The 27,855-nt window shown below is 49.8% G+C and overlaps 6 protein-coding genes across 15 annotated transcripts; 4 read left to right on the top strand and 2 right to left on the bottom strand.

The window, feature by feature from the left end:
- The first annotated feature begins 39 nt into the window (after positions 1–39).
- Positions 40–1,660, top strand: asgr1a (asialoglycoprotein receptor 1a). Of its 2 annotated transcripts, XM_058065724.2 has the most exons (7): positions 40–207; positions 276–383; positions 489–578; positions 644–709; positions 781–873; positions 945–1,099; positions 1,172–1,660. In XM_058065724.2, exons 1-7 carry the CDS (start codon positions 150–152, stop codon positions 1,430–1,432), a joined length of 831 nt encoding a protein of 276 aa, XP_057921707.2. In that variant the 5' UTR covers positions 40–149; the 3' UTR covers positions 1,433–1,660. The 2 variants fall into 2 exon arrangements, with proteins under 2 accessions (XP_057921707.2, XP_057921709.2); XM_058065726.2 differs by lacking the exon at positions 276–383 and having other exon boundaries at positions 50–207.
- LOC131124842 (RPA-related protein RADX) lies at positions 1,651–8,412 on the bottom strand. Its single transcript, XM_058065700.2, has 19 exons — positions 8,210–8,412; positions 7,558–7,660; positions 7,341–7,494; positions 7,184–7,281; positions 6,985–7,113; positions 6,749–6,915; positions 6,526–6,682; positions 6,351–6,459; positions 6,179–6,270; positions 5,986–6,123; positions 5,807–5,902; positions 5,575–5,748; positions 5,396–5,520; positions 5,212–5,333; positions 5,084–5,134; positions 4,962–5,005; positions 2,531–2,788; positions 2,313–2,462; positions 1,651–2,230 (listed from the first exon to the last, which is right to left on the bottom strand). Exons 1-19 carry the CDS (start codon positions 8,270–8,272, stop codon positions 2,106–2,108), a joined length of 2,355 nt encoding a protein of 784 aa, XP_057921683.2. The 5' UTR covers positions 8,273–8,412; the 3' UTR covers positions 1,651–2,105.
- Positions 8,413–8,911: 499 nt separating this feature from the next.
- Positions 8,912–14,233, bottom strand: ift46 (intraflagellar transport 46 homolog (Chlamydomonas)). Of its 6 annotated transcripts, XM_078794979.1 has the most exons (8): positions 13,639–14,233; positions 13,291–13,562; positions 12,075–12,291; positions 10,127–10,245; positions 9,772–10,061; positions 9,606–9,699; positions 9,417–9,548; positions 8,912–9,360 (listed from the first exon to the last, which is right to left on the bottom strand). In XM_078794979.1, the coding sequence occupies exons 4-8, from the start codon at positions 10,226–10,228 to the stop codon at positions 9,013–9,015; spliced, it is 966 nt and encodes a 321-aa protein (XP_078651105.1). In that variant the 5' UTR covers positions 10,229–10,245; positions 12,075–12,291; positions 13,291–13,562; positions 13,639–14,233; the 3' UTR covers positions 8,912–9,012. The 6 variants fall into 6 exon arrangements, with proteins under 6 accessions (XP_078651105.1, XP_057921704.2, XP_057921703.2 ...); XM_058065721.2 differs by lacking the exons at positions 12,075–12,291; positions 13,291–13,562; positions 13,639–14,233 and adding an exon at positions 10,644–11,789 and having other exon boundaries at positions 10,151–10,245; XM_058065720.2 differs by lacking the exons at positions 12,075–12,291; positions 13,291–13,562; positions 13,639–14,233 and adding an exon at positions 10,750–11,788 and having other exon boundaries at positions 10,151–10,245.
- LOC131124843 (serrate RNA effector molecule homolog) lies at positions 11,163–16,120 on the top strand. Of its 4 annotated transcripts, none has more exons than XM_058065702.2 (21): positions 11,163–11,302; positions 11,672–11,801; positions 11,870–11,980; positions 12,050–12,193; positions 12,489–12,549; positions 12,616–12,913; positions 12,986–13,107; positions 13,165–13,260; positions 13,332–13,434; positions 13,493–13,584; positions 13,654–13,715; positions 13,775–13,853; positions 13,929–14,093; positions 14,161–14,322; positions 14,393–14,546; positions 14,634–14,746; positions 14,817–14,897; positions 14,977–15,127; positions 15,187–15,297; positions 15,376–15,484; positions 15,561–16,120. In XM_058065702.2, exons 2-21 carry the CDS (start codon positions 11,683–11,685, stop codon positions 15,634–15,636), a joined length of 2,409 nt encoding a protein of 802 aa, XP_057921685.2. In that variant the 5' UTR covers positions 11,163–11,302; positions 11,672–11,682; the 3' UTR covers positions 15,637–16,120. The 4 variants fall into 4 exon arrangements, with proteins under 4 accessions (XP_057921685.2, XP_057921686.2, XP_057921687.2 ...); XM_058065703.2 differs by having other exon boundaries at positions 14,164–14,322; positions 15,561–16,118; XM_058065704.2 differs by having other exon boundaries at positions 15,205–15,297; positions 15,561–16,117.
- Positions 16,121–16,478: 358 nt separating this feature from the next.
- Positions 16,479–24,547, top strand: LOC131124840 (kinesin-like protein KIF1C). The gene is made up of 28 exons (XM_058065694.2): positions 16,479–16,755; positions 17,561–17,727; positions 17,802–17,878; positions 17,946–18,024; positions 18,093–18,193; positions 18,253–18,318; positions 18,402–18,580; positions 18,706–18,817; positions 18,876–18,953; positions 19,018–19,083; positions 19,158–19,236; positions 19,306–19,384; positions 19,461–19,609; positions 19,929–20,021; positions 20,100–20,191; positions 20,285–20,364; positions 20,426–20,501; positions 20,618–20,697; positions 20,788–20,882; positions 21,093–21,176; positions 21,257–21,437; positions 21,508–21,580; positions 21,654–21,752; positions 21,825–21,986; positions 22,076–22,354; positions 22,450–22,539; positions 22,616–22,832; positions 22,896–24,547. The coding sequence occupies exons 2-28, from the start codon at positions 17,622–17,624 to the stop codon at positions 23,639–23,641; spliced, it is 3,618 nt and encodes a 1,205-aa protein (XP_057921677.2). The 5' UTR covers positions 16,479–16,755; positions 17,561–17,621; the 3' UTR covers positions 23,642–24,547.
- Positions 24,548–24,705: 158 nt separating this feature from the next.
- On the top strand, positions 24,706–27,560 carry gp1ba (glycoprotein Ib platelet subunit alpha). Its single transcript, XM_058065708.2, has 6 exons — positions 24,706–24,899; positions 25,378–25,473; positions 25,551–25,742; positions 25,815–25,910; positions 25,976–26,155; positions 26,219–27,560. Exons 1-6 carry the CDS (start codon positions 24,741–24,743, stop codon positions 27,101–27,103), a joined length of 1,608 nt encoding a protein of 535 aa, XP_057921691.2. The 5' UTR covers positions 24,706–24,740; the 3' UTR covers positions 27,104–27,560.
- The last annotated feature ends 295 nt before the right edge of the window (positions 27,561–27,855 follow it).

Below are 27,855 nucleotides of genomic sequence, written 5' to 3'. Positions count from 1 at the left end.
TTTGGCAGACGCACACACACACACAGTCTATTGGTCGGTTCAAAGTTCGTGTGGCGGTCAGTCACCTTCAGCTTGTGTTAACGTTTGCCGTCAGTGTTCCTCTTTGTCACGACCAAAACGAGCACAGCGAAGAAAAGAAGCTCATTACCATGACAACTGAATACCATGATGATGTAGAAGAGGACAGCAGATCCTTCTGGACCAAAGGTACCTGTGTGCGTGTTTGTGTGAGTGTGTGTGTGAGGAGATGAAAACTCACATGTGGTCTATGTCAGACCCCCCCCGTGTCCCTCGCTCAGGTGCATCCATGCTCAGACGCTGCTTGTTTCCTGTTCTGACCGCAGCAGCCATCTTGGTTCTGACTATTGTACTGGGAGCCAGCTGTGAGCTCTCTCACACACTCACACACACACACACACACACACACACACAGACATCGTCGGCCATAAGTGTAAGAAGCAGAAGGTGGTGTTGTCATATTCCCACAGACTCCAGTTTGTCAAGCCGTTTATGGTCAGTCGAGAAAAATATTTCCAACGTCAGCCAATCACTGCAGAGCATCCAGCAGCTCGCCAAAGGTAACGCGTCTGTTCTGTTGCCTTCTTGTGTTGTTCGACAGCATGTGGCCTCGTTATCGTTTCAGACGGCGCCAAAGACGTGGAGCGGCTGAAATTTGCCGTAGAGAACAACAAAGAAGAAATCAGCTCAGGTGAGACCAGTCACATGACTGTGAGCCAAGTCATATGATGTCAGTGAGGTGACGGGTGTGTGTTTTTTCAGCCTCGGAGGCTCTGAAGCAGCTTTCCGCTCTAGACACCATCAGCAGGACGGTAGCGTCACTCAAATGCTCCATGGAACGCATCATCAACAATGGTACACACACACACACACACACAAATGTAGCGTTGTGGTTCTCTTGACGGGTTCTGTGTGAGGAACGTCAGGTTCCACGAAGGATGGCTGCTGTCCTGTTGGCTGGCAGAGCTCCCATTCCAGCTGTTACTTCTTCAGCCGCAGCCTGCTGACATGGCATGACGCAAGAGACTGGTGCAACGGGCATGAGTCGCACTTGGCCATTTTGCAGTCTGACCCTGAGTGGGTAAGTGGGTCACTCGGGACCAAGACAAAACCTTAGGCGGCGGCACTAACAAGCTCATGTTCCTTTGCTCAGGACTTTGTCCACCAACGCATGTCGGGCCTTTTCCACTGGATTGGACTGAGCGATGAGAGGACGGGGAAGTGGGAGTGGGTCAATCATACACCTTACGTCATGAATCGCAGGCACTGGCGACCCGGTCAGCCTGACAGCTGGACCCATCATGGCCTCGGACCCGGAGACGAGGACTGCGCTCATGTACATAACGACGGCCGCCTCAATGACCTACACTGCTCCAGTAAGCTGAACTTCATCTGTCAGCGACACAGCACTTGACCACGCCTCTTCGACTGACCCAACCCCCGCCTCTTAAACCACACCTGGCCACACCCCTTCACTCATAACGTGGTCACTTTACCACTTCCTGGTGTACACGCACCAGCATGGGCACTTGACCACGCCTTCACCCACCGACCCATGCACCAGACCACGCCACTTCATCCAACCTCCACAGCATGGAGGTGCACCCGCAGCATGACCAAACGCAGACAATAAAAAGATAAACAATGCATTTTATTGCTTTTTTTTCTTTGTGCACAACTGCACAACAAACACAACATCATTACAACACACACTCATTGAGTGTTACAACAATCTTTTACAACTTTTCAGTCGAAAAACTGAACATTCAAACCATGGTGCTAAAAGACGTCTTATGCCTAGCACACACACACACACACACACGCAGTTCAAACTTCACACACACACACACAGTCGTCCCTCAACACTTCTATCATGGTTTTTTTCAACATAATAAATTACAACAAATTCTTAACCTAAATGAAGCATACATATTCCGTTTTTAAATAAGGAATCCAACTTTGCAGAAATAACGGTTGTGTCTGCAACCAATTAACCGCAATAAACACGGGATTGTCGTACTTCAACATTCACACAGATACACACTGTGTTCCAACACTCCAAACTACCAACGGGGGTTGTTCTCACGTCATTTGCTCAGCGGGAACGCTCGAGTGAGGATGACCTCGTTGGAGTCTCCCCCCAGATGACACGCCTCCAATAAGCACACCATCCTCTGTTTGGCCAGCAGCGGCGCCATGGCAATGAGGTCACCTAGCCCAGCGAGACGGTAAAGCTTTGTTATCCCAGCGGGCTTTGTGTGCATGTGTATGAGTGTGTGTGTGTGTGTGTTCACCTGGCGAGGGTGGGTGTGTGTGTGAAGAAAAGGCTCCATGGGACAAAATGGAGGTCCAGGTGTTGGCATGGGGGAGGGAGGCCGGCAGGAGGAGGGAAGACTGTGACTGAGGAAGAAAGATGGCGGAGACGACGACACCGTCTGACAAAACTGACGCAAAGGTCACATGTCACAAGTGATGTCGCGGCAGGTCAGAGAGGACACAAGTGAGGCATTACCTCTAAGCGTGAAGGTGTAGTAATCCTGTGAGTCAAAGGTGACACCGCTGGTGGTCGGGCGTCCGCCCATGGCGACGGCATCCGCCTGCTGGTCCTTGTGGGCGGGGTTGTAGCGCATTGTCAGCGACTCTACAGCGATGTGCGGGAAATCCGGGCAGGCGGGGCAACTGACAAAAGAGGACTCATCGTCCTCGTCGTCGTCATCATCGTCGTCACTGGTCTTTTGGAGAAACTCCATGGAAGCTTCAAAGAGAAGCACTGTACGACAACACACTTTAGCATGTTCACGCTGTCATGGCCACAGAAGTCCATCAGCACAGGTAGTGGGGTCCATAGGTGCGGCGCTATATTAGACTCAGCTGTAAGAAAACTACTGTCATAATCTATGTAGGGGAACAGGTACAGGAGTTCCATACATGCTATATGTACGTGCGGCATCTTTGTAATCATGCATCCTCATCATCTGCAAAGAGCTACTGCGTATTTAAGGAAGCTCATCCAGTGCGCTTCCTTGGAGAAGGAGAAAATTAGTGATGTCACACGCCGAGGGGATGCTGAGAGCCGGCGTTTGAACCACGAGGACCAACTCTGTCAAGCGGCACCTGATGGGATTTCCTTTTCCTCCTCGGCTTGAGCTGTTGGACTTTGGGCAAGGTTCCGGACCCAGGGATTGGACTGACAGGCGGATGCGCGTCCGTGAGTGGAACTGCGGCTTTCGCCTCTGTCTTGAGGACAAGGACTGACTCTTCGGGGAACTTTGGGACACTTTTGGGGTGGGGGGGTAAACGTTCGGGATTAATTTGGTGTTTCATGTTTGTTCCTTCGTTCCTTCGTTCCTTCCTTCGTTTGTTCCTTCCTCCCTCCCTCTCTCCCTCCCTCCGTTCGTTCGTTCGTTCGTTCGTTCCTTCCTTCGTTCGTTTGTTAAGGAGGGGATGATATGCGGGGTTTGTTTTGGAGTGATGAAAACGTTCGGGATGAATTTGGTGTTTCATGTTCGTTCCTTTGTTCCTTCGTTCCTTCCTTCCTATGTTCCTTCCTCCCTCCCTCCCTCCCTCTCTCCCTCCCTCCGTTCGTTCCTTCGTTCGTTCGTTAGGGAGGGGATGATATGCGGGGTTTGTTTTGGAGTGATGAAAACGTTCGGGATGAATTTGGTGTTTCATGTTCATTCCTTCGTTCCTTCCTTCGTTCCTTCCTCCCTCCCTCCGTTCGTTCGTTCCTTCATTCCTTCCTTCCTTCCTTCGATCCTTCCCTCCTTCCTCCCTCCCTCCCTCCCTCCCTTTGTTCGTTCGTTCGTTCCTTCCTCCCTCCCTCCCTCCCTCCCTTCGTTCGTTCGTTCGTTCCTTCGTTCCTTCGTTAAGGAGGGGATGATATGCGGGGTTTGTTTTGGAGTGATGAAAACGTTCGGGATGAATTTGGTGTTTCATGTTCGTTCCTTCGTTCCTTCCTTCCTTCCTTCCTTCCTTCGTTCCTTCCTTCCTTCCTTCCTTCCTTCCTTCCTTCCTTCCTCCCTCCCTCCGTTCGTTCGTTCCTTCCTTCCTTCCTCCCTCCCTCCCTCCCTTTGTTCGTTCCTTCCTTCCTTCGTTCCTCCCTCCCTCCCTTCCTTCCTTCGTTCCTTCGTTCGTTCCTTCGTTCGTTCGTTCGTTCGTTCATTCCTTCGTTAAGGAGGGGATGATATGCGGGGTTTGTTTCGGAGTGATGAAAACGTTCGATGAATTTGGTGTTTCATGTTCGTTCCTTCCTTCCTACGTTCCTTCGTTCCTACGTTCTTTCCTTCGTTCCTTCCTCCCTCCCTCCCCCTCCCTCCGTTCGTTCGTTAATTCGTTAATTCGTTCATTCGTTCGTTCCTTCCTTCCTTCCTTCCTTCCTTCCTTCCTACGTTCCTTCGTTCCTTTGTTCCTACGTTCTTTCCTTCGTTCCTTCCTCCCTCCCTCCCTCCCTTTGTTCGTTCGTTCCTTCCTTCCTTCCTCCCTCCCTCCCTCCCTCCCTTCCTTCCTTCCTTCCTTCGTTCGTTCCTTCGTTTGTTCCTTCGTTCGTTTCTTCGTTCATTCGTTCGTTCCTTCGTTCCTTCGTTAAGGAGGGGATGATATGCGGGGTTTGTTTCGGAGTGATGAAAACGTTCGATGAATTTGGTGTTTCATGTTCGTTCCTTCGTTCGTTCCTTCCTTCCTTCCTCCCTCCCTCCCTTCCTTCCTTCCTTCGTTCGTTCGTTCGTTCCTTCCTTCGTTAGGGAGGGGATGATATGCGGGGTTTGGTTTGGAGTGATTAAACTGCCGCGGTGGTGGCAACCAAGCATTTTCGACAGTGTTTCCTTTTTTTTTCTTACAGCTGATATCCGCCCCCCCCCGCGACCTTCTTGTTTGCGTTGTAGCCTCGTTACCTCCACAGGAGGGCGCGATGGTTACAACGCACATACACGCATTCACGCACGTACCTGTTTTGTTGCTGGGCTCCGCTTGTAAGGTGGCTTGAGGTGGTCTGCAGACAGAGAGCGACATCAATCAACAACGACATCTTAACATGCATCCCACATGAGTGGGAGTGGCCAAGCCTCACCCCTTTTTTGGAGAGTCCGAGTGAAACTGCAACTTCCTCTTAAACGGCCTGCTGTGTACACACACACACACACACACACACACTATTATTGATGACAAAGTCTGGAGTTGAAATTGATTAGTAAATACCTGGCACTGGGGGACAGCAGTGGGCGGGACATCAGCTGACCACCAGCGGACGATGAGGTGGGTGGCGAGGATGAGGGGGGGATGGTTGAAGAAGTGTCTGTCCAAAAGATGCAATGTTCTTCCTGAAAACATAACACACTTATTAACGTGGATGTATACGTGTGCGTTTGTTATGCATGTGTACCTCTCCTCTGCGACAGTATGTCACCATGGTAACAGCCGCCTGGACACAGAAGGTACGTCGCTCCCTATAACAAAGTTGTGTCATCTCCCTTAGAAGCTCCGCCCCTTTAAGGAAACCTGGCTCACCTGTAAGACGTTCTGTCAGACTTTCTTTTCAACACGGAAATGAACTCATCTCACCTGAGCTATCTTTCATATACACTTCCAAGGAGGTGGGAGGGGGCGGGTACATGAAAAATCCTCCAATCAGAGCTGATTGCTGCACATGTGCTTCGTCGTGATGCTTCAGCCACTTGAGGAACACGCGGACCGCCCGCGCCTTGCGATAACTCATCTCTGAGTGGTAGCCCTGACCTGTCAATCAAACTGTAGTGACCTATCAGTGCAGTGATAATGTCAAAAAGAGGCGTACCTGTGCAGTAGAGCTGCGTGTTCATCGTGGTGGTCAGGTAGAAGACACCGCCGGCTTTCTGCACCACCGTCAAGTGAGTGCACACCACCACCAACACTGCATACATCGGTTATGGGCATTCGTCATACATGCGCACACACACACACACAATAAAGGCTGGCGGCGTGTGTCTGTCTCACATGGGCAGAGCTTGCAATGAGTTTCAGGCTGAGAGGTGGAGAAGAGCTTAACCCAAATGGGCTGGGTGCTCGTTCCGTCCTCCAGACGCAACCAGCGATACTCCAACAACTCCGTCCCTCCTCCGGCGTCCAGAGTATCTACCAATAAACACGTTTGAGCAAGTTGATAAGCTGTCACCGTGACAACACTCACCTTTTCTCCTGATTCGCTCGGCACGTCCTGTAAAAGTGAGCAGGCCGATGACATCACACTGGGATTTGTGAGGACGTTGCTGCAGCTCCTTGCTGAAAAAGAGAAGACAATAGCGCTGGTGGTCGTGGTTGCTGTGGGCACATCCACTGGAGGTGCACTGGGGCGGCGGTACCTGCTGTAGAAGGTGTAGGTGGGTGCTGGCGGCCGGCATTTGGCCACCACAGAGGATTCTGAGAGGACAGCAATGCGAGCGGCGGGATTTTGGCTGTTTACGCTGATCTCTGCGGAAGTACGGTGGAGGTCGTGACCTCCTGAACATCACACATGCTCACCAACAACGTACGTACCGATGTCGTTGCACTCAGACTGGTACAGCTGTTTAATCCGGAAGGAGCTCAGGCTGATGATGTCGCCGGGCTTGAGAGGGCGGTACCATGTGACACACATGCTGTTCCACAATACCACGCATACACTTCCTGTGTGATCACACACCTCCAGGAGCGCCTGAACATGACAGGAAGTAAGAGACTGCATCCTCTGTTGATGGAGGCTGGAATTGCCCTTATTTACCCTGTAAGGACACCTGCAATTGCTGTCTTGTTTGCCGTAGTATAGCAGCTGAGACTTGGTCATGATGCGTACGATCAGCTGACGCCGTATGGCACTGCGCATGCCGCCCAGGCACTTGGACAAGTATCCATCACGGAGGTCCTTCACGGTCACGCTAGGATGGTGAGCTGAGGACAGACAAATCCATGTAGCTGCCAGCACATTTTTTAAGATTCACCTTCAGCACACCAATCCACCTTTCACCTCCTCCTCTTCGTCTTCCTCCTCCTCTTCGATGGGGTGAGGAGTCTTTCGCCAGGCGGCGCCGCTGTAGTCCACGTTGTTCCACAGAGGAAGGAAAAGCGTCCGATTAGCCCTCAGAGGACCTGAAAAATGAGCAGATTTAACAACCACAAGAGTGTAGGCAAACCATGGCTGGCATCTCATTTACAGTACCTGACACTTCGGAGGATGCGGCCCACCGCAGCGAGTCGTAGTCCGACACCCTGACGTCCGCCTCTTCATCTTTCACGTCCACACGCACCAGAATAAAGCTGCGCATACGCCGCGGTTAAGCATGCCGAAATCACCACACGTGAGCGCAATAACCCACCTGGTGCACGTGACACCCGGCGCCAAGGCTGTGGTTTGTAATGCCGCCCCACATCGCAGCACGTTCCTCTCCACCAGCCGGTTCAAAGTGGGATCCAGAGTGACGCGCAGGCGGCAGTCCAGGTCGCTGAGCGTGATGTCATACAAGTCGGCCGCTGGACACGGCGAGCGGCGAGGTCAGTGGTCTGAGGTGGTGCAGAGAAGGCACCAAGTCTCACCTGTCAGGACGGCGTTGGGGAAGTAGACGGATGCTCCCAGGTCTCGTGTGTAGCGGGACACATCCAGCACATACAGCGTCTCCCTGCAGACGACCTCTGACCTCTGAAAATAACAGTAACATTGTTGGCTAGGGTAAAAATCCAGTATTTCAATTAACATACCTGGATAGTCAGCCTAGCAATGATACCCAGTACACAATGTTTACTGTATGCATACAAAAATGTTAGATTATAAATTATTATCTATACCCAAAGACACAAAGGCTACTCAACACGTTTATAAACATGGGCTTGTCAGAATATATTGTGTCTTCCTAAACAAATACTGTACATACAGTAACTAATAGCATTTGCTAGCCGTGTGGGATCACGTCACATGCAGCAACACGCCCTAATGCCAGTCAATTGAATGGCCCAGTAAACAAACAATGAAAACAAAGACATTTCCAAGACTTTCCCAAATAAACCAGAACGGCCCGAACGGGACAAACAAGACATTTTGGTAACCTTTCGTTTGAAGCGACTTTACATTAAATACCAGCATTTTAGCTGGCGAACTCAAGCGGACCGAAAACAAAAGCAAGAACCGCCACGAAAAGAACATTTTATTCACGGTAATTAACACCAACGTCACTAAGATGGCTGTGAGGACCTTTTCAGAGCCGTGTCTGGACCGGTTCAGGATTCTACGGAGGATGCAATCCGAAGCCGCCATGTTGGATAAAATGGAGAGTAATGTTGCCAGATGAGAATCAGTTTACGGATAAAAATGATGAATATATTTCATGTAAATGATCGTAAGAAGCCAACTAACCAAGCGAATAAACGCAGGCCTTTTTATTAGTAAAAATGCTCGTTTACAGAGCTCAGGCCTTTCAATAACGTGCAAAATACAAAACGTAGGAATAAAGGGACATCTGCAATATCTGGCAGGCAGTAAGCCCCCAAACTCGGTTCATCACGTGACTCTTTAAAAATAAGAATTTTTAAATATCGTCTCTAAATATCAGTAAATGTTCTGAACGCCGTGTGCCCTTTAAAAACAACCATTAAATGTCTTATATATAAATATATGACGGTACTGTATCATATTTGACATTACTTCTGTTTTTCTTTCGGCTTTTTCCCTATTGCGCAGCCGCCACAGCGACTCATTACAAAAACAATTATTTTTTTCCTGAATATTTTGTTTTTATGGTTGCGGGACTGTCATTATCTTAATGGCGCTCAGTGACGATATTAGGATTATAAATATGGACTGTTTCTGGAAAATAAGTTGTTGCTGCTTCTGATTCAATGCGCTGCTGTACAACATAAACAGAAGAAAGTTATGGAGGCATCAACTTCGAGTGGCTCAACTTCGAAAGGTTTTATTGAGCTCTCTAAAAAAAGTTGGTAAAGCCGTTGAGGGAGTGAAAAGTTGATGTTCTTGAAACGGAGATGGCGTGGAGGGTGTCAGGTGCGTGCAAAGTGCTGTGAGTCTCGGAACTCCAGAAAGAGGCTGAAAAGCAAGTGTAGCGCTTGGATACGGTTGCTGTACACGGGAATGTCCAGCAGGGCACACACGATGTCACAGTACTGCGGCAGGCTGCAATGGAGGCCAGCGTGGGGCAGGTGCACGCCAGCCAGTGTCTCCTCCACATCTGGCGGCCACTCCTGCATGAGGGTGTCAATGTCGGGCATGGCGCGTGCATATTGAACGCTGGCTGCCGCTTTTGAGCGGTGCAGGGCTCCAATGCTGTCCACCCAGCTGTCAACGGCCCGTGGGTTGGAGTGAGGACTGGCCACACTCGTCACCTTCACCTGTTCAACAGATGCACGCATAAGAGGAGGGCGTGGCATGCACACCTTTTTCTTACCTTTGTGTTTCCGTGCTGCTTGGTCTCCTCGGACAACCACAACGACAGAACCGTGGGGTCCGACTGCTTGACGCTGGGCTCATCCAGAACCAGCATGCCCAACCCGTCTGGTTTGGCATCCGGCCTCGGCACCTGTGTGCGAGAAAGTGATAACCTTTGACCCCACCAAGATGACATGAACAGTGTCACCTTGAGGAAGGCGTCGATGTCGCCCACAGCCGGGATGAAGTCTGGGATGAACGGTCTCAGGCTATGCTCCAGCTCCACAGATTGAGGAGTGTACCTGTTGGTCACGGCACACAGTCAGCGGCGTCAGCGGCATGCAGTCATTGCAGTGATGCGGTGACAAACTAACCGTACGATGTACTGGAACAACTCTTTGATCTCAGTGCTGACAGGCAGGTTGGCGTAGTCGGCCGGGTCGTACGCACCCTCAGGAGCCTCGGCCGTTACATCATCGTCATCATCGTCCGAGTCCGACTCAGAGTCCTCTTCGGACTCTTCGTCTTCCTCATTGGGGCTGACCCCACCCTGCCTGCTGATCGGTCCTTTAACCCTCTGAGGCGGTTGCTCCTCATCACACTCATCACTGCTGCTGTTGGCCGACATCAGGCCACGCACCCTCCTGTTCCTCCCATGCTCAGCCTGCAAAAGTGCAAAATGGTTACACCCGGCCACTCCAGAGTGCAGGCAAAGCTGACAGTTATTACCTGGCTGCGCCCGTAGATACTCACGTCCTCTGCAGAGTCGCTCACTTCCACGCTCTCGTCATATGGTTGGTTCTTCACCAGTCTACGGTCGGCTCGTTCCATTGGACGGCTTGGGACCACTGGGCACAAGCAAGTGATCAGTGACAGCTGCAATAGTACAGTGTGCATAGATTTAACACCATGTGTCATCATAGCTTTCGTGCTATCATTAACCTTATGTTAACCTGATTTAATATGTATCATGTATCAGCTAATGGCCTCATTAGTCAATAGGAAACACTTCAAAACACATTCTTCCGTGCTAACGTTAGACACCCATGTCAGCCTTAAACTTAAGCTAACATAACTTAAGATGTATCACCAAAGCTTAGTGCTAAAGTCACCCATTCTGTAAGTAAACTTATGTTAACACAACTTAACATGTATCATCATGGCTTAAATTCTGACGTTAGCGACCCACGCTGACATTAAACCTATGTTAATGCGACTTAACATATACTGTATCATCATATCTTACGTGCTAACGTTAGCCACCAGCAGCAGCGAAAGGCGTGCTGTTGTCAAACGCGACGGTTCCAAGGTGCGACCGTCGTCTGAAATCGTCTTCTGTGATATAAACTCACAATTGAGTGGAAATGCAGCCAACTGTGTCACAATCGGTGAAACTGCGGAGACTTCTGTAACCTGGCAACCTGATACGCCATGTTGTTGTTTCGTTCACCGATTAGCCCAACGGCAGCGAGCAAACAGCTTGTGAAGTACACTACCGCCACCGTGCGGAGCGGCGTGTTGACACGCCTATGAACGCCCTAACAACATGTAAAACAACATGACATTAAATTGATTGAAGCAGCACAGTAAATATTTGTCCTCCCTGTCCGTACTTGTGAAATTATTGTAGAGAAAAAAAATATTGATTTGTTTTACAATAAAGCATTGTCAGTTTGCAGACATTCATCAATTACTAATAGAACAAGTGCACAGGGTAACACAATAGAATTTTCATGACCGTTTGTGGAAAGAAGTTGTACATAAAAGTTCGCAAGATACTATCTCCCTCCCGGCCACGAGAGGGCAACTTGCGCCTGGAAGTGTCGTGGCCATTCTTTCTGGCGGCGCAGCGCTTGTGTTAGCTGAGAATTAACGGCTCTTGTGTTTCATTCGGCAACATTCCAGGTAAAATGTCATTCATAAATGCGACGGTTTCGTGTTATTGTCTCTCACACGTAAATCTAAATGAATTGAAGTGAACAAAATATGGAAGGACGAGCATAAATGGCTGGCAGTGCTAGCTGTGGTGCTATCAAAGATAGCTGCTACACGGCTAACGCCTAGCTTAACTCTTTTGAATGCTATTGCGGGTTTAAGCAAAACCACACACCCTGTTACTAAAATCCAGCTTGTGGCAATCTGTGTTTATATGTATTTGCCTGGCAAGAATAAGCTGCAATCATTTTAATCTTTGCCTCGAACCGTCAACAACATTGGCTCTACTGAATCAATACTCTTGTTTAATGCGCCTTGCTGAACTTCCTCTCAATGCAGCGTGTAGTCCAATGGGGGACAGCGATGATGAGTTTGACAGAAGGAGGCGGGACAAGTTCAGAAGAGAGAGGAGTGACATGGAACGTTCTCGAGAGAGAGAAGAGAGGAGACGGGATGACTGGCCTGACAGGTGAGTCCCCAGAAAGACAATGTGTCATTCATTCAGTGATGGGTAAACGAGTGTGTGTGCACATGCAGGGACTGGGAGCGTGGCAGAGAGAGGAGGCGGGACTATGATCGTGCCCGCAGGGACAGATTTTCGCCACCAAGACATGTTAGTCCGCAGCACAAACGCATGAGGAGAGATTGGTGAGTGTCAGCTCATACAACACATGTATGTCAAGACTCGACATGCCCCCTAACGACATAATCTGTCAGGGATGACCATCGGGGAGAGCCTTACCGTTTCGAGCGACCCTATGGAGGAGGTGGGGCGCTGTTTCCGGGGGTGGGGCCTCAGGGCTGGCCACCAGACCTTCCTCACCTTCACCCACATCACGGAGGTCACGTATTGCAGGGCAGGTGCGTGTCAAGGTTCCCCCCAAGGAATTTTTGAAGCTGTGGTGGTGGGTTGCACGGGAGCTGGACTCCCGCCGCTGTGTTGTGCCACTGCTATGTCACTGTGGCAGAAAATGGTTTAAAAAATCTTAAAATTTACTGTTGATAGTAACGGGTCACTTTCAGAGGCTTAAACAAGAAATGCAAGAAAATTCAATACATGGCAGCTCTTATTTTGCCACGATCAATTGCATGTAGCGCTTGTTAGCATGTGTATATGCCCGTGACAGATATTTTCATGGACTAAAATGTCCCTTAGGTTAGCAATGGTGGATCCTGACCTCCCGCCCCCAGGGCCCCCCACTATGAGGAGCTTCAAGGTGAGTCAAATGTCCTTTAATGTCATGTGACCAGACATGTGACTGGCCACACGCATGTCCCTGCAGGACTTCTTGCTGAACATGGAGGACAGCGTTGATGAAACTGAGGCAGTCAAGCGCTACAATCAGTACAAAGTGGACTTCCGGCGGCAGCAGCTGCAAGACTTCTTTATCCAGCACAAAGACCAAGAGTGGTTCCGATCCAAGTACCACCCTGATGACATCAGGACCAGCAAGGCAGAGTCTCTGGCCGCCCTGAAACTGCGTCTGGGCGTGTTCCTCTTTCTGTCAGACAATAAGTGGCTGGACAGTATGTCGCTGGACATGGAGCATGCTCCTGCCATAATCAAAGTGCTGGATGCAGGTAAGCGAGGGTGAGCAGACAGGAAGTGGATTAACAGGTGAGCCAGTCCTCACGTTGTGCTCTCATCTACAGCTGTCATAAAGATGGAGGGGGGCACAGACTTGGACCTGAAAGTACTCGAGGTGCCAGTGACTGGTGGCGAGTCGTCCCAGGAGTCGGCCACCAACGAAGTAGGCGGGGCTCAAAGCCACAAGGTAAGAACAACACAAGCAAAGCGCGCAGCTGACGCTGAGTGCTAAATTGCATCTTAGAGCATGGACGAAGACGCCAAGCAGAATGGCGAGAAGGAACCGAGCCAAGATGAGGAAGAGGAGGCGTCGGAGAAAGAAGAGAAGGAAGCCAAGAAAGTCAGTCGCTTCTGTCGAGCAATTGCTCACCTGTTAAGGGGGTCGATAGTCAACCTGCTTACTTCCTGCAGGGCAGGAAAAGGAAGCGCAGCATGTCAGCTGACAGCGGCGAGGGGTCCGCCTCTGACTCCTCCCACTCTGATGGAGAGAAGGATGACGACGACGAGGAACAAGGTAAGCCATGTAAGTCACTCCAGTGACGTCATGACGACACCGCTGTGATTTGTTCCAGAGTTACCGGCGAGGCCTCGGCCACTCCACCTCACCACCTCGCTCTTTATAAGGAGCATCCCACCAGATGTCTGTAAGGAAGAGATCACCGCTGTGAGTCCACACGCCTACCTTGCACAGCTGGCAACTCCCCGAGGATGTCCTTACCATCTCTGTTTGTAGTTGTGTCTCAGGTACCCGGGCTTCCTGCGGGTGGCGCTGTCGGACCCTCAACCAGAGAGGAGGTGAGTGTGTCACATCAAAGCTTCTGACCACTCCCAAGTTAAAGGTCTGTGTGTGTCAGGTTCTTCCGTCGCTGTTGGGTGACCTTTGACCGCAGCATCAACATTAAAGAGACCTGTTGGAACTTGCAGAACATCAGAGTACATGCTCACACTGGCACATGATTGGCGGTGACGCTGGCAATGCTCTGATGCCGTGTCTTCCCACCCCTGCAGCTACGAGACTGCGAGCTCTCTCCCGTGGTCAACAGAGATTTGTGTCGGCGTGTTCGCAGCGTTAATGGGCTGACGCACCATAAACCTGTGGTGAGAAACGACATCCGTCTAGCAGCCAGACTCGTGCATGCACTGGACCAGAAGGGCGAGCTGTGGCAGGGACAGGTGTGACTTCCTGTTGGTCTTTTGTATTTGCTGTTTGGTTTTGATGCTACATGTCAACATGCAACAGCAGATGGAGACCAACCCCGTCCTCAACAACATCACTGACTACCTCATTGAGGAGGTCAGTGCTGAGGAGGAGGAGCTAACTGGTTGTGACAGCGGCGAAGCAACCGATGCCAAAGACTCCTCCTCTGAAGTCACCGTGGAGACAGATGAGAAATTGCTTGAGGTGGGAGGAGCTCTGTCACTCTGTCACTCTTGTTTGTGCGTTTCCTTTCAATGAAAGTGTACATGTGCAGGTCCTGGACAGACTCTTGGTCTACTTGCGTCTGGTCCACTCTGTCGACTACTACAACTTCTGTGAGTACCCTGCTGAGGACGAGATGCCTCATCGCTGTGGACTTTTCCATGTACGTGGACCCCTACCTGTGGCCAAGATCACTTCAACGGAGGGTACGCGTGTGCACACACACACACACACACACACACACAAACACAAACCTACTTGTATGGTTGAGCAGGTGTGCTTTGTTTGGTCAGTGAGTGAACATCAAAAGATGTGCGAGGAGCGTCTGGCTCCTCTGCTGAGTCCGTCAGAAGTTCTGGGTGCAGAAGATGCAGCACGTCTGGGCAAGAAAGACCCAGAACAGGAGGTGAGATGCACGCCCACCAACATTATGTTATCTATCAGCATGTGACTTGATTGTGTGTGTTTGTGTGTAGGTGGAGAAGTTCCTTTCAGCCAACACTCAGGAGCTCAGTAAAGATAAGTGGCTCTGTCCTCTGAGTGGGAAGAAGTTTAAGGTGAGTTCAGTTATGTGTATATGTGCATGTTTACATGACCTGACTGGCATGCTATTTTCATGGTAACCCCCCCATCTAGGCTCCAGAGTTTGTGCGCAAACACATCTTAAACAAACACGGTGACAAGGTGGCCGCCGTGAGACAGGAGGTGGAGTTTTTTAACAATTACCTGTTGGACGCCAAGAGACCTGCCCTCCCTGAGAACAAGCCCCTCCCACCACCAGCGCAAGGTATTATTTGCTGGAAAGGACTTGTGGGTAGTGTCCTGTGCTGCTGTACTGATTTTTAGCTGCTGGTGTGCTTCCAGTTCCTCCCTCTGGCTTTCCTGGTCAGTCGCCACAACAGCAAAGCCTTCTGGGATATCCACCTGGCATCAGGCCTCCCATGCCCGCATTCCCTGGTAACATACTATCATTCATTCATTAAACACCTCAGTCCAGAGCACACTCGCCTAAAGTGTGTGTGTGTGTGCGCACAGGTGGTCCTCATTACCCATCCAACCAGTTTGGAGCTGGACGTGGGGCGTATGACAACTTCAGGGGTCAGTTAGGAGGTGGCGCATTTCCCGGGAAACAACGCAACAACAGGTGAAAAACAAAGTTGATGCCTGATATGTGTGTAGTGTGTGTAATGTTGTGTCTGTGTGCATGCATGTATGTGCAGGGGCATGCGAGGAGACCCACGCTCTATCATCGAATACAGAGACCTGGACGCACCAGACGACCTTGACTTCTTTTAAAACACATACTTTTTTGTATGACTTATTTGCTTTGTGTGTTTGGCAGCAGGACCAATATTACTTTTTAAAGTGATGTCATTTATTCTGATTCACAATAAAGCTCAGTAAACACACATGGACCCATGAGGTTCTGTTGGAGACGGGAAAGGCTGCTGGATGGGAACTATTTAAGAATGTTAAACATCATGTTTCTACAGCGGTTATGTTTAGGGTGACTGGTGAGCAGCCAACTTGGGCAAGGTGCACGGTGTTCCCTGAACTGCATGGTGTAACATCCGAAGCTCACAACACTGGATGGTAACTGAAAGCACCATAATTATACATGCATATTTTTTTGCATGTTGGTCACACTTAAATGTTTCTGATCAAAAACTAAATTAAATATACAATAGTAAAATGTAGTCATTGACTAATATGATCCAAAAATGTTTATTTTTTAAGTGCGTATTGGCAGACATGAGCAAGTGGCAAAAAACAGGTCCTTAATAAATGAAATCACCTCACACCCATGTTCAAAATAATGTAAATGAAAGGCAAACTTAAAACCAAAAACAGTGGTATAGGTGAAATAGGTTTGAAGGAATTTTGTATGTATCAAACGGTTCGATATAAATACATGTATTGTTACTCCCCATGTGCTGTATATTTCATGTATACACACACGTAAACATACAGTACATACACTTACACACATTTGTGTCAACTTTTCTTTTGACTACCCTGGATTGTGGGCCTCAAAAATCCGAGACCTCTGCTACCACCTACTTCAAAGAGGCGGGCTCAGATAGACTGGGCGGGGCAACAAGTGCTCTGAGTCTCGTGGCTGACTTGTCCGTCGCGGGAGCGCGCCCGGCAGCACTCAGGCACGCACCCGCCGCGCGGCCACGCCACCGGCCAGCCTCCCCCTTCCTTTCCTGTTATTCCAACTAAATTTTCCCTCTCTAAATTCCACTTTAAACGCGCTTTACCGCGTACCACCTCCACGCGGACGACCGAAGGACGACTGAAGGACGGCCGGGTGTCGAGTGCTCCGAGTCCTGCGAGTCTTCCGCTCGGTCTCGGCCCTCAACTTTCCGTCTACACTTTTCCAGCGGCCGGTGACGTCAGCTGCGTCACGTCGTAAGTGAGCCAACTTTTTGTGCTTTTTGTGTTGCGCTCGCTCGCTCGGTCGTGTGCGTGCGTGTCAGGAGCGCCCCCACCCAACTTTGTGACGGTGTGTCCCGGTACCGACAGGCCTGGACCGGAAGTAGCCCTCGAGTGTGGATATGGTGGTAGTTGCGTGAGACGACAGGTATAGGTGAGTTGGATGACGTCACAGACGAGTAGTATTACGTAAAGGTGTTGACATAAGTTTCCGACGGAATGATGATATGACTCCGCCCCCTCACGTGCTCGCTGATTAGAATCATGCCATTCTCATGTCCTTAATCAATGAACAGCTGTTTCCAAACAATCATGTTGTTTACTCACCAGGATGCGCCATGCTCAACGTTGACGTGTTCCGTTGTGATGACTTCTTCACCCTGGCACAGGGACAACAATTAGTAACAACTCATTTTCCCAAAACATGGAAGTAAATTCTTCCTCTCAGAGTCTGTTCAACATGCTAAAGTTAGCTTGTGGCTAAAGTGGCGCTCGGCAGGCATCCCAGCAATGTGTGTGTGTGAGTGTGTGTATTTTTAGCTACATGTTGTGACTGCTGCAACCTGCTGATCTTTATCTACATCTTCTATATCTATAATCACACAAAGAATGTTATCAGGTGACTAGCTGTCCTGAGGCATGGGCGTTTTATAACAGCCTGTCAAGAAGATGACACCAAACTACTAATCAGTTGAAAAGAGGGTGGGGGCTGCGCAGGTGTGCTCTGCTGAAAACAAGTCCAATAGTCACATCAACATTTTGTTAAAATGTTGTTTTTCAGCCTGATATTTGACCTGGCTCTCTGATTGGCTGCTCAACGGTGGAGTGGGCGGAGCCAAGAGATGGCGGGTGCATCGGTAAAGGTGGCAGTGCGAGTCCGCCCATTCAACTCCAGAGAGACAGGCCGCAATGCCAAGTGTGTCATACAGATGCAGGGGAACACTACCTGTAAGACACGTGTGCACCTTGGTGACCATCACGACCAACTGCCAGGACACGTAACCTCTCTTTTGTACTTTCAGGCATCATCAATCCCAAACAGGCCAAAGATGCAGCCAAGAACTTCACTTTTGACCACTCCTACTGGTCACACACAACGGTGATGTCAAATATTCACACATTACAATCCTTGGTACAATCTTGGTACTGACTCTGATTGTGTTCAGGCGGACGACCCCACCTTTGCAGGCCAGCGTCAGGTGTACCAAGATATTGGCGAGGAGATGCTGCTGCACGCCTTCGAAGGTAAAAACATCGATGCTGTAAAAAGGCTATGTCAAGACAAAAAGCATTCACCATTTTGTCTCCTGCAGGTTACAACGTGTGTATTTTCGCTTACGGCCAGACGGGGGCTGGAAAGAGCTACACCATGATGGGCAAGCAGGAGGCGGGGCAGGAAGGCATCATTCCACAGGTGAGCATGTTCAACCTGGAAAGCTCTGACCAGAGCACTGATGGTGTGTCTGTTTTCAGCTGTGTGAGGACTTGTTCCAGAGGACTGGGTCCAATGTGGACTCGGACCTGACCTATTCCGTGGAGGTAACTCCTTCCCTTCCAAGTTTACTAACGAGACGGTACGGTCAATGCTGTCGACTGACACCTTCTGGTCGGCCCCGCTCCAGGTGTCCTACATGGAGATCTACTGTGAGCGGGTTCGGGATCTGTTGAACCCGAAGTCCCAGGGGACTCTGCGTGTGCGGGAGCATCCTATCCTGGGGCCATATGTTGAGGACTTGTCCAAACTAGCTGTGACTGGATTCAGTGATATCCGTGACCTGATGGATGCTGGGAACAAAGCCCGGTAAGTCATCTTGTCCCCCACCTCCATACTCACACACACACACACACACACACACACACAGAGCAGGATGGTTACTTTCCTGGAAAGGTTCTGATCGACTGTATGTGTGTGATTTGCCCTCACAGGACTGTCGCGGCCACAAACATGAATGAAACGTCATCCCGATCCCATGCCGTGTTTACCATTGTCTTCAGCCAGCGGCGCAGAGATCACATGACCCAACTGGACACAGAGAAGGTGACAACACACGTGACTGTTGACAATGGACAAACATGAACCTGAAGTGTCTTCTCAGGTCAGTAAAATCAGTCTAGTGGACCTGGCAGGAAGTGAACGCGCCGACTCATCAGGGGCGAAAGGCACACGGTTAAAGGTCAGAGCTCACAGATTTTTAATGTATTTGATGTCTGGAAGATAAACATGATGTTTGCATGCAGGAAGGAGCAAACATCAACAAATCTCTGACCACATTGGGAAAGGTCATTTCCGCCCTGGCTGACATGGTACTGACTTATTTTTTAAATGTATTGATCGTTGTGGTATTTCAAGGTGACTCTCTCGTCTCGTCTTCCTGCAGCAAAGCAGCAAGAAGAGAAAAAGTGACTTCATTCCCTACAGAGACTCTGTTCTGACCTGGCTTCTGAAGGAGAACCTGGGTGAGGAACCTGGAGAAACGTGCTAAGACCCACAGCAGACCTAACGGCAGAATTCCACATTTGTTTTAGGGGGGAACTCTCGCACAGCCATGATTGCTGCTCTCAGTCCTGCTGACATCAACTATGAAGAAACTCTCAGCACCTTGAGGTTAGACATCAACCTCCTCCCCTTTTTCCCTCTGCACCTCTCCTGACTTATATGCTCTCAACCTTCAATGGTCCAGGTATGCTGATCGAGCCAAACAGATCCGTTGTAACGCCATCATCAATGAAGACCCCAATGCAAAACTGATCCGAGAACTGAAAGGAGAAGTGGAGCGACTCCGGAACCTTCTCTTTGCTCAGGGTCTACACGAGCTAATTCACAACCACGGTACATGACATCACATGCTGGTGCATGCATTATACAGATTATACACACTAGGGGTGTCCCAGTCCAATGTTGATATGTGATAAACTGATCGGATTATACTGGCCTGCATCTAAAATCTTTGATATTGGTACTCGGATTCTAGCAGTTAATTCCACACCGTGTACGCGTACGTGTAGGGCGGCACGTGGTACAGTACACGTGGGCATCTGGCTCACAAGTTTTCTGTGTGGCTGGCATGTGTGGTATGTTTACAGGCGGGTATTTACAGTTGTGTGTGTACACGTTCCAAAAGAAACATGACCTTCTCCCTTTGTCGCAGCCAACAACAATGGCTCCTCCCCTGAGGGCGTGTCCTCGCCACTGACTATCACAGCTAATGGGATCACTGATCAGAAAGACTCTGCCTCTTCAGGTGTGTTTGAACTTGTCATTCATTTCGGACCTTGCACTGGAAAGTCATAAAACACCCTGACCTCTTCTCTGGGCCCAGATGAGTCAGTAGCTGTCAATCATCTTCCTGCTGGAGAGGAAGCCGTTGCCACGGAGCCCATCAGTAAAGAGGAGGCAGCCGAGAGGCTGCTGGTATGATGATGATGATGATGATGATGATGATGTTACTAGGACAGCAGTTTTCTCACGTGTGTGTGTGTGTGTGTGTGTGAATGCGTGTATCAGGAGACAGAGAAGATCATGGCCGAGCTCAATGAAACTTGGGAGGAAAAGTTACGGAAGACGGAATCCATTCGTTTGGAGAGGTAAGTCAAGCTCTTTCATTGTTACTCTTTTGGAATATGTGTCAATCTGTGTGTGTCACAGGGAGGCGCTCTTGGCGGAGATGGGCGTGTCTATTAAAGAAGATGGAGGGACTCTGGGTGTCTTCTCTCCTAAAGGAGTGAGTGTTGTGTGACCAGACTAGTAATTCTAATTGTTCATCAGTCACTGCTAGAGGACAGTCACAGGCTTTTGTTTTGGGCATCATGGTATATGTGTGTGTGTGTGTGTGTGCAGACACCTCATCTGGTTAACCTGAATGAGGACCCTCTCATGTCTGAGTGTCTCCTGTACTACATCAAGGAAGGATTCACTAGGTAGGACATGGACTTCTATTCCTTAAAGAACAGGAGACAATTAATGTGTGTGCATATGATTAATGTGTGTGCATATGGTTAATGTGTCAGGGTGGGACAGCTGGATGTGGACATCAAGCTATCTGGTCACTTCATCAAGGAGATCCACTGCGTGTTTGTGAGTGAAACTAATGAGCAAGGAGAAGGTGAGTGTGTACACCCTCTGCTGGTTACCCTGTGTGTGTGTGTGTGCGTGTGTGTGTGTCTGTGTGTGAGTGACCTTCTCTTTCTGTGTGTGTGTGTGTCTAAAAGCTGCCAGGGAGTGTGTCAGGTATCGTTACAAGCTTGTAACCTCCAGCTGTTCAGTCTGTCACGTGACTAGTGTGTGAGTGAAGCATGTTAACGTGTCTTTGCAGTGGTGGTCACTCTGGAGCCGCTGGTGGGGGCGGAGACTTACGTCAACGGGAAGCAGATCACTGAGGCGGTCATCCTCAAACAAGGTGAGCCTCAAACATGGTGGCTGCAGTATGATGATGTCCACTGGATGCAAATATCTGCTTGTTTACATCCTGGTTGCTAGGTAACCGCATTGTGATGGGGAAGAATCATGTCTTCCGCTTCAACCACCCAGAGCAGGCACGGCTAGAGCGGGAACGCAGCGCCACAGTGGACCAGCAGGGGGAGCCTGAGGACTGGAACTATGCTCAGAAAGAGCTGCTGGAGAAACAAGGCATTGACATCAAATTAGAGATGGAGAAGAGGTGGACCACCTACCATTGAACTCTCAGTCCCGGGACTGATTGATTGACAGTGGTCTGATGGATATTGCAGGCTTCAGGACATGGAGACTCAGTACCGCAGGGAGAAGGAGGAGGCTGACCTGCTGCTTGAGCAGCAAAGACTGGTCTGTCATCTTTTTTTCTCACCACAAGCATCAGACCTGACCTCTAACCCCCAGCTTGCTTGTGTATGTGCAGTATGCAGACAGTGACAGCGGAGATGATTCTGACAAACGTTCCTGTGAGGAAAGCTGGAGACTCATTTCCTCCCTCAGAGAGAAACTACCTGCCAACAAGGTCGACTGACTGACTGTCCGTCTGTTCGTCCGTCCGACTGTCCAACCGACTGTCTCTCTCTGTACGCCACAGGTGCAGTCCATCGTGAAGCGCTGTGGTCTTCCGAGTAGCGGGAAGAGAAGGGAGCCTCAGAGAGTTTATCAGATTCCTCAGAGGAGGCGGATCAGCAAAGACCCAAAACGTGTCACCATGGAGGATCTTCGCTTGCAGGCCGTCAAAGAGATTTGTTACGAGGTAGACTGCTCACAAGCGCACACAGACATGTGCCACTTCCAGTGCTGTCACAACATGTTGGCAAACTAAAACGTGACCACCCATCTCAGGTGGCACTGGGAGACTTCCGTCATTCCCGCCAGGAGATCGAGGCACTGTGCATTGTCAAGATGAAGGAGCTGTGTCGCATGTATGCCAAGAAGGACGCCAATGAGAAGGACAGCTGGAAAGCAGTGGCCCAGGATGTGTGTGACACCGTCGGCATTGGTGAAGAGAGGAGCCCCCCCCCAGAAGAGGGGGGAGGAGGAGGAGGAGAGGCAGGAGAAGGAGGAAAAGCAAAGGTGTATGACCTGAAGGCTCATATTGACAAGCTGACAGACATTTTGGAGGTGAGTGTCCCACGTCAAGGTAACTGTGCATGTGTGCGCCTGTGTGACGTTCATGTGCACGCCTGTGTGACGTTCATGTGCACATGGGCCCACAGGAAGTGAAGCTTCAGAACAACATGAAGGATGAGGAGATCAAAGCGCTGCGTGACAGAATGATCAAGATGGAGAGCGTCATACCTGTCCAAGTGAGCCGCTGACTGCCATCTTGTTATGGACACATCACTCAACTTGAGCCCAACTTAAGGCCGCCTTCCCTTCTAGGATGATGATGTGGAAAACGAGGAAGGAGGAGAGGCTCCTCACAGGGACCAGGATGCTGACTTGCCAGAGACCAGGGTGCAACGTCTGATGGACGAAGATCCAGCATTCAGGAGAGGGCGCCTCCGCTGGCTGAAACAAGAACAGCAGAGAATTCAAAACCTGCAGCAGCAGAACATTAGCAAGAAACTGCGAGGCCTCAATCAGAACCAGAACCAAGGTAAGAACAAGATCCACACTGGCTTTTACACACTGTCCCACTCACTAATTATGCCCTCTGTAGGTCAAACACCCCCCACCATGCCCGTGCACCTCCCAGGGACTGGACGCTTCATCCCTCCACAGGAGTGCAAGCTCAAGTTCCCTTTCAAGAGTAACCCTGCCCACCGGTTGTCTTGGGGACCAGCCAACGCTGCCCTGCAGGCTCTGGGTCTGGGGGAGAGGGGGGGAACAGAAGGAGTGGAGGAAGAGAAGAGTTCCAAGTCTCCACCTCCTCCGCCTCTATTGCCCCACCCTTTCCAGGCCCCGCCCCCACGCATTCGAACCCCCAGTCCAAATCGTGCCTGGCAACAGCGTAACCAAAGCAACCAGGGGGGAGCCCACCAACAGCGCCGTTATCGCCGAAACTCATTCGACAGCTCTACCCCTGGCAACTTTAACCACAGCAATGACCAGCATCACAGGGGCGGTGGTCATCAAGGAAGACCCAGCCAGAGGAGAGGGGTGTCGCCCGGACCGGGGGGAGAGAGGGGAGGCGGAAGGGACAGGGAAGCAGGCTTCTATTTCAACCACCAACATCCTCACCTTCATCATCCATACTACAACTCCCACAATGCACCATTCCAGCCTGCCCCCTTCCCAAACTACCACAGCCTGCCTCGCCTTGCCGGCCCACCCCCTCCTGCTGAAATCATCCTGGGCCTGGGCCCGCCTTTGAGTGGGTGGGGCTTCACCACTCCGCCTCCACGCATGAGACGACAGTTCAGTGAGCCTGACCTCAAAAACCAGGAAGCCCCCACTGACCTCTGACACTGAGCCTCACCACACAGAAGATTCAGTTCTACATGCTGTACACTGTGTGTGTGTGTGTGTGTGTGTGTGTGCGTGCGTACGTGCGCTTGTGAGAGAGAGCGAGAGCTTCAGCATGTCTTATGTTACCAGGGAAAACAGGTAATGTGTTTTGATTGTGATCATGTGATCATTTTAGCTCCTGAGGCTCACTGCTGTTAGCTTGTTTTGGAGCCCAGGAGGCTAACTCGTCTGCTGTGTTAGCACAACCCATTACACAAACTCCGGTTATCTCAGCAGTCAATTGGATGTGTCAAAGTTGTAACAGAGTGTACACACGCATACACAGTATTATTATGAAGACAAAGGATGGCTTCTTTTTGGCGCTAGCAAGTTAGTTGTCTGAAACGGGGAGGAAAACAAACGACAAATATTGTTTGAAGCTCCAAACCAAAGACGTGTGTTTGGATTTCAGCATTGTGATAAGAAAGGATGAAGAACGTCATGACGATTGGAATGTTGTCAGGGAAAGTTGACAACTCTCACAGTTGTCCTGCAAGCTAATGGACTCGTGTTTGGGACTTTTGGGAGCCGAAAGTGTTGAGTGTCTTATATTAAGTGTCAGTCCATCCGGGACAATCTACAAGCTGCTGGTCGCCACCACCGAGCACGATGGGAAACGACCATGATGTCTTTAGTGCAACCGACTTACTGAAGAAGCATTCTAACCTCACCCTCACTTTATGTGTCATTAGTTTGGGGGCGACTTGGGGCTTGTGTTTTTGTGTCTGTGTGCCGATAATTAAGAATCATATGGTGAAGTTTGAGTTCAGAGGTTCATAGTCTCTGACATTTATTTTGAAGTCTTGGAACACCCCTCCCAAAAATCCAGGAAATGAACCCAAATAAACACTACATTTTCTTGGACTTTGACTCACTTTCAATGTGTGTGTGTGTGTGTGTGTTCAGATGTTGCTATAATAAACTACACTTGGCTTCTTGAAATGCTTGCAGTTGACACTTTTGTCAGTAAAGAGGAGGGACAACAATGTATCAGCTCGCACACTTCCTGTGTGAGCAGTTGTCAGTGAAAGTGCATTCATATGTTGAGTGTCACAGCATGAACCTCTTCGTCTTCACGGTCCTTGGGTCTGGCATTGCCGTGGTTGCTGCCATGGATGGTTGCCACAGCGACAGAGACAAGGACCACCGACCACGGCTCAACTGTACGGCGGTTGGCTTAAGTCACGTTCCAGCAGATCTCGATCCCATGACCAAGGTAATCTGCTCCACTAGACCACTGTGTTTGTCAGGATATGCGATGGCTATTATGTTACTTTTGTTGTTGGTTTCAAAACAAGTATAAAGAAGTGATGGATTGACAAGCGTGGTTAAAAAAAAAACAAGTATGAAGAAGTGATGGATTGACAGGCGGGATAGAGCCTGAACAAGATGTTCTAGAAAAAACTGAAGATGTTTTTGTTGTTTGAGTGACACATCAGTGACAAGCACATGCTTCCTGTTTTGTTTCTTTCGGCTTTTTCCTGATTACTGAGTCGCCACAGCGGATCCTTTTTGATCTGCATAGTGATTTGGCTTGAGCCCGTTATGTTCTGGATGCCCTTCCTGACAAATACCGATGATACTTACTAGTGGAGATTAGAACCCTGGGCATCCGCTCCAAAGTCCAGAACGCCAACCACTGCACCACAGCTGGCTCACGAAGCACATGCCTCCTGTTTCCTGCTTGTTTTTAGGTTTTCCTGTTTCCAAGGAACTTGATCTCCAGCCTGTCCTGGGAAACCTTCCACACCTTCAGTGAGGTCTACGAGATTGACCTGACGTCCAACCAGGTAATTTGGGTTGCCATGACAGATCACATGACCCTTCCTCCGCACATCCCACTAAAGTCCCTTTTGTTTGTGTTCAGATTCCTCAGGTGACACCAGGCGTCGGGCCGCTTCTCCAGCACCTCGCTGTCCTGCGACTGGGACACAACCGTCTCACATCTCTGTTGGGCATGTCCTTCTCCGCCTGCCCCGCCTTGACAGAACTCTTTCTGGACAACAACGCCATTGAGTCGCTTGATGGCGATACTTTCATAGGACTTGGCAACCTGAAGGTTAGCACTTTAGCACTGAGCATGTGTGTCTGCATGTGCATACTTCCTCCAATAACGTGTCCTTCCCTACAGATCCTGGACCTATCGGCCAATCACATCAGCGTTCTTCCACCCCTCTTGCTGTACCCTCTTGTCGCCATAGTAACGCTATACCTGGAAAACAACAAGGTGTGAGAAGAACAACACAATTCCAAAATGTGATCTGTGAATGTGATCCTGCATTTACTCCTCAGATCAGCGTGCTTCCAGATGATTGGTTCAGCCAGAAGGAGTGGGTTCCCTACCTCTACCTGTCAGCCAATCCATGGGCGTGTTTCTGCACACTAACTTATCTACACACGTACCTGCAGGACTACAGCACCAACTTCTACGTCCGCAACAGCACGCACATTGAGGTCAATGCTAATAGTTTGGTGAGTCTGCATGTGACCTCTGATGGCAGGAAGTGGTAACTCACACCCATTTTTACCTCTCAGGTGTGTGACTCACCTCAGCGGTTCAAAGGTCATGCGGTCATCCGTCTAGAACTGTTCGACTTGTGCTCACCTCTGACCCCATCACAAAGCACCACCCCCCCATCACATACCCACCCCCCAACTACCAAGGAGGGGCACGGGTCGAGGGCGGGTGCCAGAGGCGATGGACCTGTCTTTTGGCATCCTCTGCCGACAAGTCAGAGTACGTCACTTCCATTCTACCGTCCCACAACGCCACGAGTGTCCATGGCCCCCACAAGCACTGAGGTCACAGAGGTCACAGAGGTCACATGGACCCAGTGGCAGGATGAAGATAGCAGCAGACACCGCCGTCATGTCAGCGCCACCGGTGTGTTTTGCCTGTGGCTTTTTGCAGGCAGCGTGTTGTTATGCTCAGTGGCGGGTGTGTCCACATTCATGACTCTAGCGAGAGTTGTCATCTGGTACGGGGGGGCATACAAGTCACTTAGAGCCACGTTGGCACTGAGGAGAGGGGCCCAGCCAATGAGGCTGTTCAGCAGTACAGCAGGAGCAGAAAGTGGCACGATGGCGGTTTATCGTTCAGTACTCTTTGTCTCCCGTGAGAGGGGTGAAGCAGCAGAAAGGCAAGAAGGTCAGTGGGAGGAACCGAACACGGGAAGGGTGGTGTATAGGACGACCTTACAACGGGCACTTGGGCGCAACACGGAGGGGGCTGGGTTGAGGGAACGCTTAAGCATGATTCTTCGTCAGGAGCGGGAGGGCCCTAGCGGAGGCAGAGAGGAGCAAGATTGGGTGGTGGGGGTCTGGCAGGTGTCACCCGAGGACAGCAATAGCAGCTGGGGAGTGTGGCTTTCACAGCACTTACCCAGCATGCCTTGGCAAGTGCCCACACCCCCTGAGTAATGTTAGCGCTCTACTTCCTACTGGGAACTCACTTGTTGGCTTATGCTAATGCTTCCAAAATCCCAGATTATTTTCACACTTCCTGTTTAAGATGTCACATAATTTAGCTTAATTATCTGATGAAATTAAATAGAAACGACTTGAAATTGGAAAATGGAAATCACTATTTCATATGCATGTGACTACTAGCTAACATTTTATTTTGACACATATTCACACATTAAACGTTCAAAATTATTTGCTCTTTGCTTTCCAAGCTTTCTTCTTTAACATTTATTGTTTTGTTTTTACTTTTAGGATCATTTTGGTTTCTGTGTGTGGACAATTATTTTTATCCAAATTAGCTGTATACAAATGTCAAATTAAAATATGTGGCTTCCTTCAAACAATGATTTGATCGTTTTGTCCTTCTTTAGTGCTGAAAAACGTTGTCTTTGAAACTGAACCTTTCACCAAAACAAGAATTTATTATTTTTGTTTGTCCAAAGAATGTGTATGCTAACTTCGAGCTAGCGCTAGCTGCTACCTGCGTGTTTTAATCAGCACAGTGACGCTTCTTCTTGTGCATAAAACCTCTAGTTGGTAAAATGTTATGTCGATGTCAGCTTGGTAATGAGGAAACGTCGAATCTTTAAAAAAAAAATAACTTTACCTGATGTCGCGTTGTGAGTTCTTTCCAATATGGCGGACCCCGTCGCCATTATAGTCGCTAGCGTCACAACACTGTGGCGAACTTTGGCCACGCCCCTTGA

The sequence above is a fragment of the Doryrhamphus excisus genome, linkage group LG2 (assembly GCF_037039965.1).
Source record: "Doryrhamphus excisus strain RoL-2023G ecotype Guam linkage group LG2, RoL_Dexc_Guam_v1.1, whole genome shotgun sequence".
NCBI classification, from domain to species: Eukaryota; Metazoa; Chordata; class Actinopteri; order Syngnathiformes; family Syngnathidae; genus Doryrhamphus; species Doryrhamphus excisus.
This window is presented reverse-complemented; position numbering and strand designations above follow the sequence as displayed.

Bases quoted from the DNA above. Each gene is read 5' to 3' on its own strand.
- asgr1a (XM_058065724.2), top strand. From the start codon at position 150: ATGACAACTGAATACCATGATGATGTAGAAGAGGACAGCAGATCCTTC. The intron at 579-643 runs GTAACGCGTCTG...TTATCGTTTCAG, and splicing joins CATCCAGCAGCTCGCCAAAG to ACGGCGCCAAAGACGTGGAG. The intron at 874-944 runs GTACACACACAC...GAGGAACGTCAG, and splicing joins GGAACGCATCATCAACAATG to GTTCCACGAAGGATGGCTGC.
- LOC131124842 (XM_058065700.2), bottom strand. From the start codon at position 8,272: ATGGCGGCTTCGGATTGCATCCTCCGTAGAATCCTGAACCGGTCCAGA. The intron at 7,495-7,557 runs GTGAGACTTGGT...CGCCGTGTCCAG, and splicing joins CCCCAACGCCGTCCTGACAG to CGGCCGACTTGTATGACATC. The intron at 2,231-2,312 runs GTGAACACACAC...TCGCTGGGCTAG, and splicing joins CACACACCCACCCTCGCCAG to GTGACCTCATTGCCATGGCG.
- ift46 (XM_078794979.1), bottom strand. From the start codon at position 10,228: ATGGAACGAGCCGACCGTAGACTGGTGAAGAACCAACCATATGACGAG. The intron at 9,700-9,771 runs GTTAGTTTGTCA...CGTGACCAACAG, and splicing joins TTGTTCCAGTACATCGTACG to GTACACTCCTCAATCTGTGG. The intron at 9,549-9,605 runs GTGACACTGTTC...TCTCGCACACAG, and splicing joins ACATCGACGCCTTCCTCAAG to GTGCCGAGGCCGGATGCCAA.
- LOC131124843 (XM_058065702.2), top strand. From the start codon at position 11,683: ATGGGGGACAGCGATGATGAGTTTGACAGAAGGAGGCGGGACAAGTTC. The intron at 14,323-14,392 runs GTGGGAGGAGCT...GTACATGTGCAG, and splicing joins CAGATGAGAAATTGCTTGAG to GTCCTGGACAGACTCTTGGT. The intron at 15,128-15,186 runs GTATTATTTGCT...ACTGATTTTTAG, and splicing joins CCTCCCACCACCAGCGCAAG to CTGCTGGTGTGCTTCCAGTT.
- LOC131124840 (XM_058065694.2), top strand. From the start codon at position 17,622: ATGGCGGGTGCATCGGTAAAGGTGGCAGTGCGAGTCCGCCCATTCAAC. The intron at 20,022-20,099 runs GTGTGTTTGAAC...CTCTGGGCCCAG, and splicing joins GAAAGACTCTGCCTCTTCAG to ATGAGTCAGTAGCTGTCAAT. The intron at 20,883-21,092 runs GTGAGTGTGTAC...GTGTCTTTGCAG, and splicing joins AACTAATGAGCAAGGAGAAG to TGGTGGTCACTCTGGAGCCG.
- gp1ba (XM_058065708.2), top strand. From the start codon at position 24,741: ATGAACCTCTTCGTCTTCACGGTCCTTGGGTCTGGCATTGCCGTGGTT. The intron at 24,900-25,377 runs GTAATCTGCTCC...GCTTGTTTTTAG, and splicing joins ATCTCGATCCCATGACCAAG to GTTTTCCTGTTTCCAAGGAA. The intron at 25,911-25,975 runs GTGTGAGAAGAA...TTTACTCCTCAG, and splicing joins TATACCTGGAAAACAACAAG to ATCAGCGTGCTTCCAGATGA.